The sequence below is a fragment of the Rhinolophus sinicus genome, chromosome 3 (assembly GCF_057876585.1).
Source record: "Rhinolophus sinicus isolate RSI-liver-muscle chromosome 3, RSI-T2T, whole genome shotgun sequence".
Classification (NCBI taxonomy): domain Eukaryota; kingdom Metazoa; phylum Chordata; class Mammalia; order Chiroptera; family Rhinolophidae; genus Rhinolophus; species Rhinolophus sinicus.
In genome coordinates this window covers 131,216,998-131,233,325 of record NC_142503.1, presented here as the reverse complement: position 1 = coordinate 131,233,325, position 16,328 = coordinate 131,216,998, and the positions used below count along the sequence as shown (strand labels likewise).

At 39.1% G+C, this 16,328-nt stretch overlaps 2 protein-coding genes across 5 annotated transcripts in view; one reads left to right on the top strand and one right to left on the bottom strand.

Annotated features, from left to right (window-relative positions):
- The first annotated feature begins 4 nt into the window (after positions 1-4).
- Positions 5-5,355, top strand: EMC4 (ER membrane protein complex subunit 4). 2 transcript variants are annotated; one of them, XM_019752870.3, is made up of 5 exons: positions 5-199; positions 509-623; positions 3,919-4,072; positions 4,393-4,553; positions 4,775-5,355. In XM_019752870.3, the coding sequence occupies exons 1-5, from the start codon at positions 114-116 to the stop codon at positions 4,808-4,810; spliced, it is 552 nt and encodes a 183-aa protein (XP_019608429.1). In that variant the 5' UTR covers positions 5-113; the 3' UTR covers positions 4,811-5,355. The 2 variants fall into 2 exon arrangements, with proteins under 2 accessions (XP_019608429.1, XP_074184040.1); XM_074327939.1 differs by lacking the exon at positions 5-199 and having other exon boundaries at positions 509-631.
- Positions 5,022-16,328, bottom strand: part of SLC12A6 (solute carrier family 12 member 6) — an 84,279-nt gene continuing 72,972 nt past the window's right edge. For all 3 annotated transcript variants that reach the window (XM_019752867.3, XM_019752868.3, XM_019752869.3), the window contains 10 exons: positions 15,466-15,585; positions 14,596-14,700; positions 14,017-14,185; positions 12,376-12,571; positions 11,675-11,844; positions 11,009-11,140; positions 10,166-10,273; positions 9,773-9,957; positions 9,234-9,367; positions 5,022-8,071 (listed from right to left, as the gene is read on the bottom strand). In XM_019752867.3, the coding sequence (XP_019608426.1) occupies positions 7,980-8,071; positions 9,234-9,367; positions 9,773-9,957; positions 10,166-10,273; positions 11,009-11,140; positions 11,675-11,844; positions 12,376-12,571; positions 14,017-14,185; positions 14,596-14,700; positions 15,466-15,585 (1,411 nt within the window). In that variant the 3' untranslated portion in view covers positions 5,022-7,979. The remainder of the gene's footprint in view (positions 8,072-9,233; positions 9,368-9,772; positions 9,958-10,165; positions 10,274-11,008; positions 11,141-11,674; positions 11,845-12,375; positions 12,572-14,016; positions 14,186-14,595; positions 14,701-15,465; positions 15,586-16,328) is intronic.

Below are 16,328 nucleotides of genomic sequence, written 5' to 3'. Positions count from 1 at the left end.
GCGCCGGAAGTGGACTGACAGAGTGAGACCGGAAGTCGCGGACACCTGGGGGCCTGAGGCTCGGCTACGCCTTAGAGTGAGGAACTTCACTGCTTTGGTAGGCAGCCTTTGCCATGACGGCCCAGGGGAGCCTGGTGGCCAACCGAGGCCGGCGCTTCAAGTGGGCCATTGAGCTGAGCGGGCCTGGAGGAGGCAGCAGGTGAGGACCCTGGGCGTAGCTCATAGAGACTTCCCCACAGAACTGCCCCCGATGGAACCTGAAAAGGATGGGTAGTACGAAGACGACTCCTGGGGAGCTAGCGGCTTCTCTGCCGTGGAGATTTCTATGTCCAAAGGATGCTTATTGCAGTCCTCCCATTAGGTAGGGGTCTGACGAACCCACAGGAGGGCTTGATCTAATCTGGGTAGGTGCATCTGAGGATCTTTACTCCTATGATTAGAAGAACAGGAAATGTGGGTTATGAAATGTGGGAGTCTGCAGCCTTAGTTTCTTGGTTTGGTTCTTTAGGGGCCGAAGTGACCGGGGCGGTGGCCAGGGAGACTCGCTGTACCCAGTTGGGTACTTGGACAAGCAAGTGCCTGATACCAGCGTACAAGAGACAGACCGGATCCTGGTGGAGAAGGTACAGAGGTATAGATGTCAAGGTCGTCTTTGGGCTAGTTCTGACCTACGCACCCTCTCCTCTCCCAGGCAGCATATGCATACCTTACTGCAGATGGCCCTTATCCCAAATATTTGGTAGCTAAAATGCTTGAGATTAGTGTTACAGTAGTTTATGTATCAGCTCCAAAAATACTGAATAATTGGAAAAAGACTTTCAGAACATACACAGTAGAAAGTAGTTCGAAAATGATCAGTCGGTGGCAAAACCTTTCAGTTGAGGTCATCCTTTTCTACTCTAATTCCCTTATACCACACAACCAATCTATCAGGATATTCTGTTTGCTTTACCTTCAAAATAGATTCAGAATCTTACTACTTCTTACCTTCACCTATCATCCTGATCTAATCCACTACCATCCTTCACCCAGATTTCTGCAATAGACTGAAAAAGAAATCCTTTTGAAGTATAGTTTATGTACAATAAACTGCATTCATTTAAATTATGGTTTCTCAACCTCAGTACTATTGATATTTTGGGCTGAGTGATTCTTTGTTGTGGGGGCTGTAGTGCCCATCGTAGGATGTTTAGCAGCAACCCTGGCCTCTACCCATTAGATGCCAAAAGTACCCTTCCCCAGTTGTAACCAAAAATGTCTCCAATATTACCAAATGTCTCCGGGAAGGCAAATTGCCCTCAGTTGAGAACCAGTGACTTAAAGAGTACAATCTGATGAGCTTTGATTGTGGTATACCACCATGAAACCCCAACCAATTTGAAGAACATTTTCTTCATCCCCAAAAGATTCCTAGTGTCTCTCTCTGCGGTAGACTTCTAACTGGTCTCACTACCACCTTGCACAGCAGCCAGAATGATCCTTTTAATCATTCCTACTCAAAACCTTTGTCGCTCATTTCACTTAGTGTAAAAGCCAAAGTCTTTACAATGTTCTACGTAACTCTACATTGATCGAGCCTCTTGTAACGTCTTTTTCATCTCCTACCACTTTCCCCTTTGTTCACTCCAGTCTAGTCAGACTGTGGTCTCCTTGCTGCTCCTTCAATATGCCAGGCAAGCTCTCACCTCAGGCTTTTTGTACTTGTTCTTCCCTCTTCCTGGAATACGCTTCCCCTACCTACCTTTATGACTTGTTCCCTCATCTCCTTAGGTTTCTCAAATGTTACCTTCTTAGTGAAGCCTACCCTCATAGCACTCACTATTCTATTTTCCTATTTTATATTTCTCCATGTCATTCATATATATGATATAGTTTACTTATTTTGTCTGTTCATTCTTCAGAGCTCCATGAGAGCAGGATTTTCTCTCTCAGGTGCCTAGAACAGTGCCTGCACTTTCTTTCCTCTCAGCCTTAATATTGTTCAATAGCAAATGATCTGTTTTATGAAATTCAGGCGATTGTCACATGAAAATGAGAGCTGATTTCAATTCTTTTCTTGATAAGTATCATTTTTCATCTTGGCATCAAATTGTAACATAATACAAGATAGTAAAATGATTAAAAAGGCCCAATTTTAAAAGTAGATTATCATAAAATATACTTCTTTTAGAACCATTCTGTTATGACAATTTGATATTTAAACTTCCAAATAAATGATATATGTAAGACACATTAGGGAACTATTTAAGTATGGCCATTTGTTTTTTGATGTGAGTAAACCCAAATGGATAGTGGTATATTATTATTTTTATATAGCTAGATTAGCTTTGTTAATATTTTGTTTAGGATTTTTGCATTAGGGTCATGACTGATACTGGTCTGTAAACTTGTCTTGTAATGCCCCAGTCAGGTTTTGGTATTTATGAGGCCCCATATAATGCGTTGTAGAATGTTCATTTTCATTCTCTGAGTTTGTATAAGATTCACTTTATTTTTTCCTTAAATATTTAGAATTTGTCAAGGAAAACCACCTGGGCCTAATTATATATTCAGTTTCTTAAACAGTTATAGGACTATTTATATTTCCAATTTCTTCTGCCATTTAGGTAAGGTGTATTTTTGCTAGGAATTTATCAATTTCCTAAAATTCGTAATATGATCACGTTAGTATCTTTATGACCTATAGAGATACCCCTTTTTTCATTCCTGATGTTGAATATTTATCTTCCGTCCTTTTTTCCTTGTCATGCTCACCAGTAATGGTTTTATTAATCTTTTGAAAAAAACACCTTTGGCTTTGTTGATTTAAAGACAATTTCATTAATTTCTGCTCTTTTTATTTCCTTCCTTTTCCTTTCCTTGGGGTTCTCTTTCTAACTTCTTGAAATACTATGTTTCCCTGAAAATAAGACCTAGTCGGATCATCAGCTCTAATGCATCTTTCAGAGCAAAAATTAGTATGACCCAGTGTTTATTATATTACATTACATTATACCCAGTCTTGTATTATATTAAAATAAGACCGGGTCTTAAATTAATTTTTGCTCCAAAAGACGCATTAGAGCTGATGGTCTGGCTATGTCTTATTTTCGGGGAAGCACGGTAGATGGTTACTTTATTTTCAGTCTTCTAATATGTATTTAAAGTTATAAATTTTTCAAAGCTCTAGCTGTGTCCCACAAGTGTTATATGTTTTTATCAGGTAACAATATTTGTATTTTCCATTATAATGTCTTTGATTCATGGATTACTTAGAGTACATTTGTTAATACCAATTTATAGGGATTTTCTAGTTATCTTTTTGTTATTGATTTCTAGCTTAATTGTGTGGTAATCAAAGAATATGTTTTGTATAATTTGAGTTATTTGAGAGTTATTGACATTTCCTTCATGGCTCAGTCTCAGCAAGTGGTCAGTTTTTGTAAATGCCCCATGTGTGTTTGAAAAGAATGTGAATTCTGCAACTGTTGGGTGAAGTGTCTACGTATGTCAGTTGGGTTAAGTTTGTTAATGTCATTCAAATCTTCTATATCTTGTTTTGTTTGTTCTATTAGTTATTGAGATGTGCTAATCTCCCACTACGTGGATTTATCTATTTCTTCAGTTGTAGATAGGACAATGATAGATGCAGAAATACAAGGAAAAAGCAGAGAAAATCTATCTGTTGCTAAAATTATGGGGGTAAATGACATCAGGAAAACCTATAGGGCAAAACAAAATACATGGTGAGGATGCCTTATCTTTAGTGGGAGAGCAAGCTTCCTGTGGCAACCTGGAGGTGAGAGGTGGTGGAATGGAGGCGTCAGCTCAGTCAGAAGCACAGAATTGATAATTGTGTTCATTTGACTTTAATATTAGTGATACAATAAATGTGAGACTGAGGGTAATGATTGGAGGTTAAAATTGTCTTTGTTTTAGCGCTGCTGGGACATCGCCTTGGGTCCCCTCAAACAGATTCCGATGAACCTCTTCATCATGTACATGGCAGGCAATACTATCTCCATCTTCCCTACTATGATGGTGTGTATGATGGCTTGGCGACCCATTCAGGCACTTATGGCCATTTCAGCCAGTAAGTATTCCTGAAATAATAACCCTTCCCAAAGTTTAAGAATTAAAGGCAAATTCTTAGGCGAAACCCATATTGGAAATCTTTGGCATGGCTCTTGGCTAGTAATAGGGGGAGGTTGTGTAGGGTGATGGTAGTGGTGTTGACATGGTGGGGAAAACAGTTGTTTATCATGGTTTTTTGTTCACTTTTAATGATCTTCCTATTTGTGATCTTACTATGGGGTCTGTCTCTATTATTGATGCTATTTTAATATATGGCCTGATTCATGTTGAAACAAAAAAAGTTGTTTTGTTTTTGACGCTTTCTGTTACCCCCAACAGCTTTCAAGATGCTAGAAAGTTCAAGCCAGAAGTTTCTTCAGGGTTTGGTGTATCTCATTGGGAACCTCATGGGTTTGGCATTGGCTGTTTATAAGTGCCAGTCCATGGGACTATTGCCTACACACGCATCAGACTGGTTAGCCTTCATTGAGCCCCCTGAGGTAAGGCAAAAGAACAGTTAGATTTGGGGCCAGTTGTAATGTACAGTAAATAAAGAGCTGACCCATTTGATGGTGGGGGATTAGAGTTGGTATCAGAGCTCATTTCTTAAGAAATAAGATCCACTAGGCAGTTATTTTTTTAAGGATAAAACAAAATAGTACTTGATTCAGGAAATTATTTCACTACTCATTCCCACTTACCTGTTTACTCTTTGTTTCAGAGAATGGAGTTCAGTGGTGGAGGACTGCTTTTGTGAACCTGAGAAAGAAGCCCCTGGTGCCTAAGTATTTGGATTTCATTTACAATGTCTTTTATGCCCAGTGGCTCCTCAGTAATATTTACCCCTAATATTATCACTCATGCTGAGAAGAACCAGAAGCGCTCTTTTCTCCATGGTGAGGAGACACCTCCTAGAAAGACAATGTGCATATCACTACAAACAAAGAAACTATACCATAACCCTTGAATGAAAATAATGTAGAAAACTTTATTTATGTTTCCAGTATAGAGCAAAACAACAAATAAAACCATAACTATGTAAACAAAAGAATGGTTGCTGCTAAATCAAGAACCACAGCAGCATCTCCTTTCAATAAATTAAATGGCTGAGAATAATGCTTAAAAAAAGTTGTACAAGTTTCCCTTAAATCTACTTTCCTTAGTATTTCACTTTTATTTAACACAAGCTGGGACATAAAGATTCTGTTGGAGACACTTGTGGAAGATGTGAGAAACTAATGCTGGATTCTGATTATACATGATGAAAAGAAAAATAAAGCAGACAAAAAAAGAGCACATAAATATGCTTACAGTGTAATATCCACAATACTACTTTAATATCCACAATAATGGACTTTTAACATGTTTAGGGGGAATGAGGACTGGAGGAATCGTTGGGGCCACAGGAATCTGAGGCAATGGAAGATGTAAAGTAGTGATCTTCCCCCTGCCAAGAGGAACCTAGTACCTGTCAAGCAGATATCGCACTTCAAACTTCAGCTTTTAAGACAGCTATAGAAGGCAGAGGGCCAGCAAGTGGAGAATGTATGTTATAACCTGCCCTGGTAAAGTCATAGCTCAGACTTAAAAGCTAGATCTTACTCAAAAGACAGGAGGAGATCTTTTCTTCCTCTTCCTTCTTGAAACAAAATCCCTTCCCCTAAGGTGCATTCTTAGACCAAGTTGTCGGTATTGCTTTATTTGCAGTGATTAAAAGAGACAAGACACTGCAGACAAACAACATAAGCAGCATATAGACATGAAATGCTCTAGACAGAGAGTTTAAATCTGGCCTAATAACCATTTTCCCACATAACAGTGATTTTCTGTTTTAGAGGCTATAGTAGTGGCTATATAGTATCCAGCCACCAATTCCTTTATCCCTTTAAGAGATTCTTAAGGAGCTCCAGTCACAAAAAGCTCTTTTAAAATTAACTTTAATTTCTGCCCATATTTTTTCTATATGGAAAAATATATATATGACTTTGGCCAGAGTGTATATGCGGAGGAAATCCTGGGCAGGCCAACCTTGAGAGCATGGATGTTTAATATCTTGGGTCCTGGGGGACCTGTCCCACTACCGCTGGACTCAACTAAGCAATGGAGTGTTACAATGCAAGTTCAAACAATACTTCTACCCTCTGCAGGAAGGAGCAGAATGAAAAACATTCTGTCTGCTTTGTTACCCTGACTGGGCCTGGAGGTGGAAAAAGCAAAGGGAACAAATTGAAATGACTCAGTTTCTTAAGCCACATTGAAGGGTTTTCTCCTCTGTAAGGGTCAAATGAATGGTCTCCTGGCACCTAGGTCAGCTTGCTCCATAACCTGTTGGGTAATCAAAAGAGGGGCACTATTTATCATTAATATAGTAAGACTCAAAAGCAGACATGACTACAGGCAAGATAGTTTCTCTAAATAACGTATCCTGTGAAAGAAAGGGAGATTTCCCATATCTGAAATTACCATTCAGTCACACTGGGTAATTTCCCTATGCTTGAAAGCCAGGTGTTATGTGATCAGTGAATCAGCAAATAAAAAGTTAAGCTTGCACAAGTATTTCCTTGACACATTTAGAACTAAAACAAAATTGCAATAGCAGAAGACTTGGCTTGGGTAATCTCGGTTTAAAGCCAACTTTCTGCAGTCAGAATGAAGAGTAAAATTGAAAGTTCTCAAGTCTGGGCATTTAGGTAAGTGCCTCAGATCTTCACTATGGCTTTAGAAATGAGTCTACAGGGTTCTTAGTGAAAAAAGTTTCTTGAATCAGGCCAGTGCCAATTGTATGCCACTCGGTGAAGTAGGTAAGCAGAGTACCAGCAGCTCAATACCTTTGGCACTACGGAAGGAATATGGCTCTCGAACTTCCAATTTCATTGTGGATCCCTCTGAAAGATAGTAGAAACCCTTTAGGAAAGGATTTTAGCTAGTCTTCCTGCTGTTCCTCTGGTTGTTGACCCGTGCCTACTACCCCAGAGGGCATAAAAGGGAGAAGGAAATGTGAGCCTACTCGTCTATGGCATCATCATTTCTAGTAGGTAACAGCTTGTATATCTGCCCATGTCACGTCGGTAACCAGACTATCAGTAAATCTCAAGAGCCACCTTTTGGAGTTTCCTTGGTTTGGTTATTTGAAAAGAACCTGGAAAAAATACCTTTTACTCCACTTTTAAAAACAATTTCCATGGTAACACTCCCTGTATTACAGTCTTAACCACAGAGTGGGTTTTGAGAAACAACTGAAATATACACCAACGCAGTATGTGTACTTAAACCTGGTATTTTGGGGAAAAGCTTGTTTTGGAGGAAGAAGTAGAGACTGCAGCCATGTTTCAGTTTTTGCATATTAGTACCCTAATATAAAGTTAGAGTCCTGGAGAACAGTAAATACACTCAAGAAAACAGCTTAGAAAGGTTTTCTTCTTGGCTTGCTATAGGTTATCTTCACCAGAATGTCAGATCCCCATATACTGGCCATGAATTCCTTAGTATGATGAGGCTGTTTCTCTGACTTACTTCATGGTGTCATCAATGAACCATGACTTCTAAGACTCATCTTTAATGCTGGATATATACTTGCTTTTTGTCTTCAGTTGAATTTCTAATCCTTTCTGCCTATTCATTTGACTGGTTTCCCTTGTTAATTGCCTTCAGCTGGTATAGACATGGCTTTAGGACTTGACCATTGGTCTGATGCTGAGGGAATATTTGCTTCTTCTGTAAGGATAGCAGATCATATAGGAGCAAAGTGCAGATCTATTTGTACTTTTTCACACAAGTACTTGAGGCTCAGCTCGTCAAGAGTTCAGTGTGCTATGCACAGAACACAGGCCTCTAGTTGATGGGAGTGGTAGTAAAGAGCCGGCACTTCCATGAGGATGGAAGCCTTTTCGAAAAGATGAAGCCAAGCAGAGTCATTAAGGAGTAGATTATGAATAAATGGTGATCACTTCACTGCCCCCACCGCGGACGAGGAGGACGCGCTCCAGCCCCTCGGTGAGCACTTCTAGGAACTCCATGTCTTCAGAATTTGTCAAGGAGACAAACAGGGAGAAGAGCACACTTAATTACCTGGTATGTTAATCACTTTATCTGATTACAAAGCTGCAAAATCAACATGCTTGTTTTAATTATACATGCAGAATTAGAAGATTGAACTTTGGATTCAATTTAACCTTGTGAAGTAATCCAGGGATCTAGTCCCTTTGCATATATAATAAAAGACTTCCCATTTGTTAGATTTTTTCCTTAATTTTTTTTTTAAATGGGGGAAAACCCACAAGTAATGTGTTATTATGTAGCAAAATAAGCCAAAAAAGAAGAAAAGGCCACAACAGGGTAGCTTGTAAGATTCCTAGAGAGAACCCAAGTAATTTCTAAGCGAAGCTGCTCAAGTCATATTTTTCTACCACCTTTTTTCTTTTAACCTCTTTTCCTTAATTGGACTGGTGGAAATGGGCCAGTCTATGCCACTGCAGTGCTGAAGGGGAACCATAAAAGCAATCCTGTAATCAGTATGAGAAAGACCCTTTATATCTCTTTTGTTTTTCTCTCAGAGGAGATTCCGCTTCAACTGCTTCTCCCCTAACTCCATCCAAAAGAAAGAGGCTTTTGCAAGTGGGTAGAGCCTGAAAAGGAGAAAAGATGTAGGTATTCCATTTCTAGGGCTGTCAGAAAGGGTTCTAAAATACTATTAGAAGTTATGTTGCAAACGTACTACACTGTTTCCCCCAAAATAAGACCTAGCCAGACTATCAGCTCTAATGCGTCTCTTGGAGCAAAAACTAATATGAGACTTAGTCTTATATTATATCCAGTCTTATAGTAAAATACAACCAGGTATTATGTATTATACCCAGTCTTATAGTTAAAATAAGACAGGTCTTATATTAATTTTTGCTCCAAAAGATGCATTTTGCTCCGGCTAGGTCTTATTTTCAGGGAAACACCATACATAAAAAGTCTCTTTAGTGTTCAGAGAGAACAAATTATACCCCCAGCTCCCCAAAAGGACATTAATCTCACTGTTTTGTAAGAATCCTTGCCTAAGACTTTTAAAAGTCTTCCCTGCTCAAGAAGGAAATGTGGGCGTAGACAATGATTTATATAGTTACCTCATGGTCTCATCTAAGACACGAACTAAGAATTCCCCCTACTAGTAGCGCCACTCTAGGAAAGGATACAGTTTTCATCACCCTCAGGGTTTCGGGGTGGCCCTGGCATATTCAACAAAACCAGTTTTGCTTCATGGGACTTGTTGACTATAACCTCATTGAGTTTCACTGCTGTATGCATTCGCCTCACATTGGACTGATCCCTGGGAGGGAGCGGGAAGGAAGCGGGAGAAACAGGTGGTTAAGGCACAGAGAAAACCAGGCATAGAGTTGACCTTAAAAAATTGAGATACTGAGCTCTTTTGCTTTGAGTATACATAATGTAACAAACAAAATGATTTCCGTATAATATTAGTAGCTTGAGTTTTCCCATTCTATGCTTGTTTTACACTAGGAACACAGTACAGAGAAGAAGGATGATTAGCTAGTATGCACTGTTAATTGCACTAAGCTGATGTGCATAGGCAAACCAGAGAGACGGCTGGACTTGGACAGGAATGAAGAACAGGATTCACAGGATTCCATCCTATGAATCCAGGCAAAGTCACATCTGTGGCACTGAATAGGATACTATGTTATGTGATGAGCTTGTGAGTTGGAAAACTTACGGACGCATATTAAGCAGGTCCTGGAATCCTTCCATTGACTTGGCTTTTTGCCCCCGGGATGCCATATACTTGTCTTTCGTCCAAGTCATGTGCACCTTCTCCTGATAGGTTTCTGTCTCTTCATCCTCATCAGAGCCAATGCTGGTCAATCTTAGCATTGAGTTCCGGTCTTTCACCAGCTGTGCCTGAGGAAGGCCCAACGTAGCTGTGACTCTACCGAATTTTCTCTTATGCTTCATCTTTCAATTATTTTGAAACAATAATGTGATTATAATGGAATAACTGATAAAGTGAGAAGGAAAGACTCTGTCATATTACGAGAACAATACAGTATCATCCCTTTCAGTGACAGACTTCATAGGGCAGGATTAGATTAATGCAGCAAGGTCTCACCTCTCTGTCCCGCTCTGTTTTGGACAGTCGCATGTGCCGGAGCATCTGGGACCTTTGCTCCATCATCAGAGTACGTTCATAAGTATAAGCTGATATGTCACTGTCATGCTGCCACATAAATCACACCGAGTGGGCAATAAACACAAAGGAGAAAGAAGGATGAACCATACATTTTCATTTCTACGCACTAAATTAAACCAGAGAAGGTATCACAATATCAGCTTATGTTTCACTCCTATTTTGTTCAGTAGTTGAGCTACATAAACACAATACTATGGATTGTGGATCAAATCTAACCATTACATATGTGTTTCCTTAAAACACAAAATGAAACCTCCAGTCTTTCTTTTTAATACTGCCAGTTTACGAAAAAAGAAAGCTATCTGATGTTAGCATGAATGTAGAATTAAAACTTACTAAAATTATATTAAACGACAAGAATCTGGCAGAAACATAGGGCTGTATAACAAACAAACAAATAAACAATAAAGCAAAAATTTAAAAAAACACCAAATACCGGGTTTCCCTGAAAATAAGACCTACCCAGACAATTAGCTCTAATGTGTTTTTTGGAGCAAAAATTAATGTAAGACCCAGACCCAGTCTTATATTAATTTTTGCCCCAAAAGACGCATTAGAGCTTATGTCCAGCTAGGTCTTATTTTTGGGGTAACATGGTACATACCACATACACATTCTATTTAGATCAATATATTACGGTTTTGTTGGAACTAAGGGATTAATCCATATTTGCAGCTGAAGAATTTCCCAAACCAGAAAAGGTTCTAGGAAGACAGGATAGGGGAAGAGTGGTGTCTTTGTTCTCAAAGTCAGCTTTCTTACCATCTCCACCACTTCCACCTCTGCCTCAATGCGCAGGTGATACAGGAAGGTGGCCAGGTCCTTCTTCATCTGAATACTGTTGTCCTCTAGTTGGGCTACTGTGAAAATCCGTATGTTGCATTTTCGCCACACCTGACCAAGTACCATACGTAAACGGAAAATTAGGTGCAAGAAGGCAAAAGAGAGTTATTTCCTAAAATATAAGGCATTTTTGGCTAAAGCAACCTTATTATAGTATCAATGTATTTATTCTTACTTGCTACATTAGTGTGCAAGGGCAAAAGCTTGACTAGGAAACACATGAAATACTGTCTTAAGGAGTTCTTAACTTCTTAACAAGAAAAAAACTGGCAAAAAGAAAAGGTGGCATGTGCTACATTAAGAGGCGGCTTTGTTCGGAGAGCATATTGATGACGCCATGCATACAGACTGTGGGGCTATATGGGCTCATATGGAACTTGACTAGTTTGCAAAATTGCATTTCGAGGTAGGAATTACAAAGAAAACTATTTCTCATAAGGCTGACACGGATCATGTGAGAGCCAAGAATAATCCCCAACTCTTCTGATTGTAAGTGCTAATACTATATGATCAAAGAGAAGAATTTATCTAATAAACAGGACAGAAGATAAGGAAGAAGGACTTTTAACAAGATGTCCATCGTGCCTTGTGCTGTTTGAGCAGGAATGGTAACAGCATGAGCATCCCCCCGTCGTGCACAATCCACCACACGTCAATGTGGCCCTCAGAAAACTGCTCCACGTTACTGGGGAAGAAGGAGATGTTCTTCGCCACCAGCAGGGCCAGGTGGGCAGCAGTTGTCACTCGCACTGTGCCTAGGGAGAAGAAAAGAGAAAAGCCATCAGGAAAAGCAGAGAAGAATCCTTAGGACTGCCTTGCTTCCCACCATGTCAGGAAAGCAGGGATAATATCCCCTTCCATTTCCTTGAGCAAGGAGTCCCATAGTAGGTTATACCTCATCAAGTAGCAAAATCACTGAGAAAAATCTGAAGCGCTAATGGAATCAGACTGAATACCAGGATGTGCATTACTAGATCTGTTCTGTTTATTATACTACTAAGGGGGGAGGGAATATGTGAATTTGGGAGATTTTGAGGCTGAGGGACAATCCTTCCAATTCCTGTGAGAATGTCAATGTGGCCATTTTCAGAGATAATTCCTAACATAGGACTTTGACAGATATAAACTTCATGAACATAATGTAAAGCTGAGGGGTTGAGCACAATAAGGTCATTACTATTAGTAGTTACTTAGATGCCCTTAGCGGATGGGGTTAGGATAACAGGGATTTAACTACGTATATCCTCTACTTGGGCCCCCAGGATGGTATGACAAGTGTTTTGTACCAATAAAAGTCTTCCAAGCTCGAGCATCTTCACTCTGGCGCCAGCCATTAGGCCATCCCATCACCACCGTGTTGTGCTTCATGCCCCCAAGGCCACATGACTGGATGAGGTGGGAAATGCCCTCTTTCAGTTTGGCAGCCACCACCAGCTGGCAGAATCCTTTCACCTTCTCTGCCTCCATTAGGTGCTTTATGGTCTGAAAGACAGAATTTCAACACTGAATTGTTTCATCCTGAACCTTTTAACCTATTATTCCTCCATATTTTATTCCCTTTCCAATTCTGCATAAGACCACATCTCCTATAGGAAAGTACAAAAAGTTATCCCAATGAAATTTCATTATCTTTTGTCTTTTTCACTTTCTAAGTGCTTATTTTGTATACAGGTGGTTGTCTACATGTAGTTCCTCTACCTTTTCTCTATTCTGCTCTTCTTTCTTGGTAACGCACACAAAAAATCGAGAATATGAATCGTCACAAAATGAAGATTCAACATTCCTTCTTAACTGGCCAGGGAGAGTGTGCCCACGGTCACCTGCCTTCCTCAGTCCCACTCAGGCCCTGATTCACAAGACTAGAAATTCAATCTGATGATTCAGGTTCACTTTAGAATTTTCTCAGGTATGTTTTCTTTTTTGTTTCTCCTATTTCCATATCCTTTTGGAAATTTTTGTGGTGATTACTGAAAATATTTGTATTTGATTTACTTTTATTTATTCTAGCCAATTTGGGGATGACATTCTATTTCGCTTACTCTACTCTTGGTGGAAAGTGAAGGGAATAACGATGTGGAAAATGGACGTGACTTTCCTGAAGGCAGATTAAGTCTGTTATGTAGCAAAGATAATAAGAAGGTCTCTTGATTTTCAACTCTGTGCTTTTTATTTATTTTTACCATCATTTTGGACCGTTTCCTTCCCCCCCCAGCATTTCTAGGTTTAGCATTTCAAAACATTCCAAAATGAGATCCAGTGAAAATTTTGAAATGTAATTGAAAATTTCTCCAAACAAGGAATTAATTCTATCATGTATAATAAATATTAGAGTGAAAAACTACTTTCTTTGGGGTGGCTGGTGTGCTACAGCTGGTTAGAGCGTGGTGCTAATAACACCAAGGTTGCCGTTCAATCCCTGCATGGGCCACTGTGAGCTGCGCCCTCCTTAAAAAATAAAACAAACAAACAAAAAAACTACTTTCTTCTTCAGGGACAACTTTAATATTAAGCAAGCTAATCAGAAGTAGCAAAGAAATCTTGCTCATGATACCATAGATTAATAAAGAGGAAGAAAAATTACTCATTATTCCTTTTCAAAAGATTGAGAAGAACCACTGCCATATTTCAAAGGATGGATTTGTTTACCTGACTTCTCTCAGGGCTGACTCAATGTTTGGAGTCTGTTTGCAAATATTGCTTAGCCTTAAAATCTTATAGCTTAGTAATGCTTTTAACAGGAAGAAAGAAAACATTACTATCTTCCGGCTCATCTTATTATTTTGGAGAATTTGACTACTCGAAAGTCAGCATGCAGACAGAAATCGCCTAGATCACTCAAGAAAGGGATTTAGATATCTGAGATCTTACTACTAAACATCACAAAACCCTAAGCTAAATTCCACTAAGTCAATAGCCTTGACTCTTACCTGCTCAGCAGCTAAAGCTTCCCCATAGTTCTCTAGGAAGTTCCCCACAATAACGGAGCCCACGATCGTGAGACCCTTTCCTGCTTTAAGCTGCGAAGCAAAGGTGAGGAGGCGAGGATGCTTGACGTGTAAGTCTTCATCTAGTTTCAGCAATACAAGCAACTGAGGCCTGTAGAGAAATGGGTGGGGGTGGGGTGGGAGGGACAAAACACTTTGGATTAGGGGAATACAATGACAATTCTACCCTTTAACTCAGGAGATCTGTATAAAATATGTAATTTGACAGAAGGAAGAGATTAGAGGAAATGATAGGACAAGAAGTATAGAATTATTTTGAATCTTTCCAGTATTATTTCAAATTGATCAATCTTCAAAGAAGAATAAACATGGTAGAAATCTAGATCATAAATCACATGACGGAGAAAAAAGAAGAAAGGACTCAAGGATTTGGGACAGTTCAAAAAAAGTCGATTACCCCAATGTCTTGAGCCACATGATTTCCTTATCCTATAATCAATGAAGTACACGTTTCTGTTAACTATGCGCCAAACACCACTAAAGCTCTGTTGATTTCTTTACCTCCAGTTTTTGGTGTGTGGAGGTCCTTCCTCCAGCCGAAGCAAAGCAAATCGGGCTGCACTCAGGGACAGCCCACGGATACCATCACCCCATTCTTTCTCAGCTCTGGGAGGAAAAGGAGAAAAGAGCAGGGACAGATTTAAACCATAGCAAGTTCAATAGCAAAATATAAAGTGTATTTTTTTCTGAATCTAAAACTAACATGCACAAGGCAGAAGATTAAAATTCATACTGATTTTTACGTTCTTTACTAGCATAAACTCACTCATAAGCAGATCAAAACTACTGTTCATCAAGACTACGTACTGTTACAACAGTTCAGAATAAAGGCTGGAAGGGTCACTCACTTGTCCTTCTATGTAACTATTCAAAAGCAACAATGTTAAATAGCAGTTTGAATTAGGAAATTAATACAGATCCAAAGATTATTTTGAAAATAATGGGAGAAAGTAAAATTCAATGTAATCTTCTGATCAGGGTGTTATTATTGCTAATTTTTGGAAGTTGTCAGTCAAGTCTTAGTTGTTACTTATTCAGGACTAATTTTTTTTTCATTTCAGAGACAACCCCTTGACTAAAGAAGTAAGCAAAACTATTTATATTTGCGTTATACTTTAATACTCATTATTATTATTTGGATATGTCCTTTAGTTATTTTTTCATTGGTCCATTCATACTTTCTCAACAGGTTTCCCTTGTCATCAAAAGCTTGTGACTGTAAAATGATTAAGAGAATCAGGGGTACAGAATTGAGTTACAAATGAAGGAAGTTATCTGGACCCTTAAGGCAATTTTCCTTGTGCTGGCTATAACTAAACTATGCAGTTTTGATTCTTTTAGCAGTGATCAAGGTTAAATCTACAGACTTACCCTTGGTACTCGATATACTTGTAGATCATACCAGCTATTACCATAGCTACGATGGCATAATACCAGGAAGAAATGAACATCAGAGCCAGACAGATACTCATTCCCATGAAAGACAGGGCCCTAGAAAATTAAAAACAAAAACACAAACAAACAAATGTTTTTCTAAGTAGCTAAAAAAGAAGCCTGTGCTAGCGGTGCTTCTTAAACTGTGGTGAGGGGTTATATTTTCTGGGGGGAAAAAAAATCCAATCTACTGCAGACAGAACTTTTGAAAAATGCAACATCAGTGAGTTAGACAACTATATTTACTCAAGTTCTTCTGTGAAATGAACTTCCTAGTGCTATGATTCATTTCAAAAAATAAACAGGAGAGCTATTAACCTGGGGATTAGGAGCTAATGAATATATAGGGTAAAGAGAAAGAGAAAAATAATAAAAGCAAAACAGTAACACAAAAAAAGTTTTTTTAACTAAAATTAAAGCTAGAAAGAGGATTGGAGGTGTTAAGACCAGTTGAAGATCTAAACTTTTGCCAGATAAAGTCATATCAATGCCCACTGCTGATAAGTGAGGCAGAAAAGGGTCAAGGAGAAAGTTAAGAAAGAGCAATGTAACAACAGTTACATACAGGACATAGTAAAGAACTTTTAGTTATGAGAGAAAAGAAATGGGAAAGAGATGGAATGGTAGCTAAACACACGATGGCTCCTGTAGACCGGGGAGACCTAAACACGACAGCAGCAGCTGAGTTAACATTTCGTTGAGAGCTTTACCGTGTATCAGGCACTGTGCTAAGCACGTCAGATGATCTCAAAACAAGCCCATGAGACAGGTAATAGTATTAGTCCTATTTTACAAATGAG